Genomic DNA, 264 nt, shown 5'->3' on the forward strand with positions numbered 1-264 from the left:
GGGGCTGGGCGGGGTGGGGAGCAGCCCCGCAGAGCCCAGGATCCGGCCCCGGCCCCCGGGCCTCCCGCTGCCTTACCTTGGAGCTCCCTGGCGTAGCAGTAGGCGTCGTACGCTTCGTCGGCCGCCCGCTGCCCGTAGCTGCGCACGCCCGGGAGGCTGCTGCGGTCTCCGTAGCAGCCAGGTCTGGAGTGCGTGATGGGGTACCTGGGGGCAGCAGGGCCGGGGTGTCTGGGCCAGCCCGGGACCGGCCTCATCTCCCGAGCC

General features: G+C 75.0%; 1 protein-coding gene across 1 annotated transcript in view; it reads right to left on the bottom strand.

Moving 5' to 3' along the window:
* LOC109294720 (neurocan core protein-like) overlaps nt 1-254 on the bottom strand; it is a 1,285-nt gene extending 1,031 nt beyond the window's left edge. The window contains exon 1 of the mRNA XM_019513172.1: nt 77-254. Coding sequence (XP_019368717.1) covers nt 77-254 — 178 coding nt within the window. The remainder of the gene's footprint in view (nt 1-76) is intronic.
* Between the last annotated feature and the right edge of the window lie 10 nt (nt 255-264).

The sequence above is a fragment of the Gavialis gangeticus genome, unplaced genomic scaffold (assembly GCF_001723915.1).
Source record: "Gavialis gangeticus isolate Ggan-Ray unplaced genomic scaffold, GavGan_comp1, whole genome shotgun sequence".
Taxonomy (NCBI): Eukaryota; Metazoa; Chordata; order Crocodylia; family Gavialidae; genus Gavialis; species Gavialis gangeticus.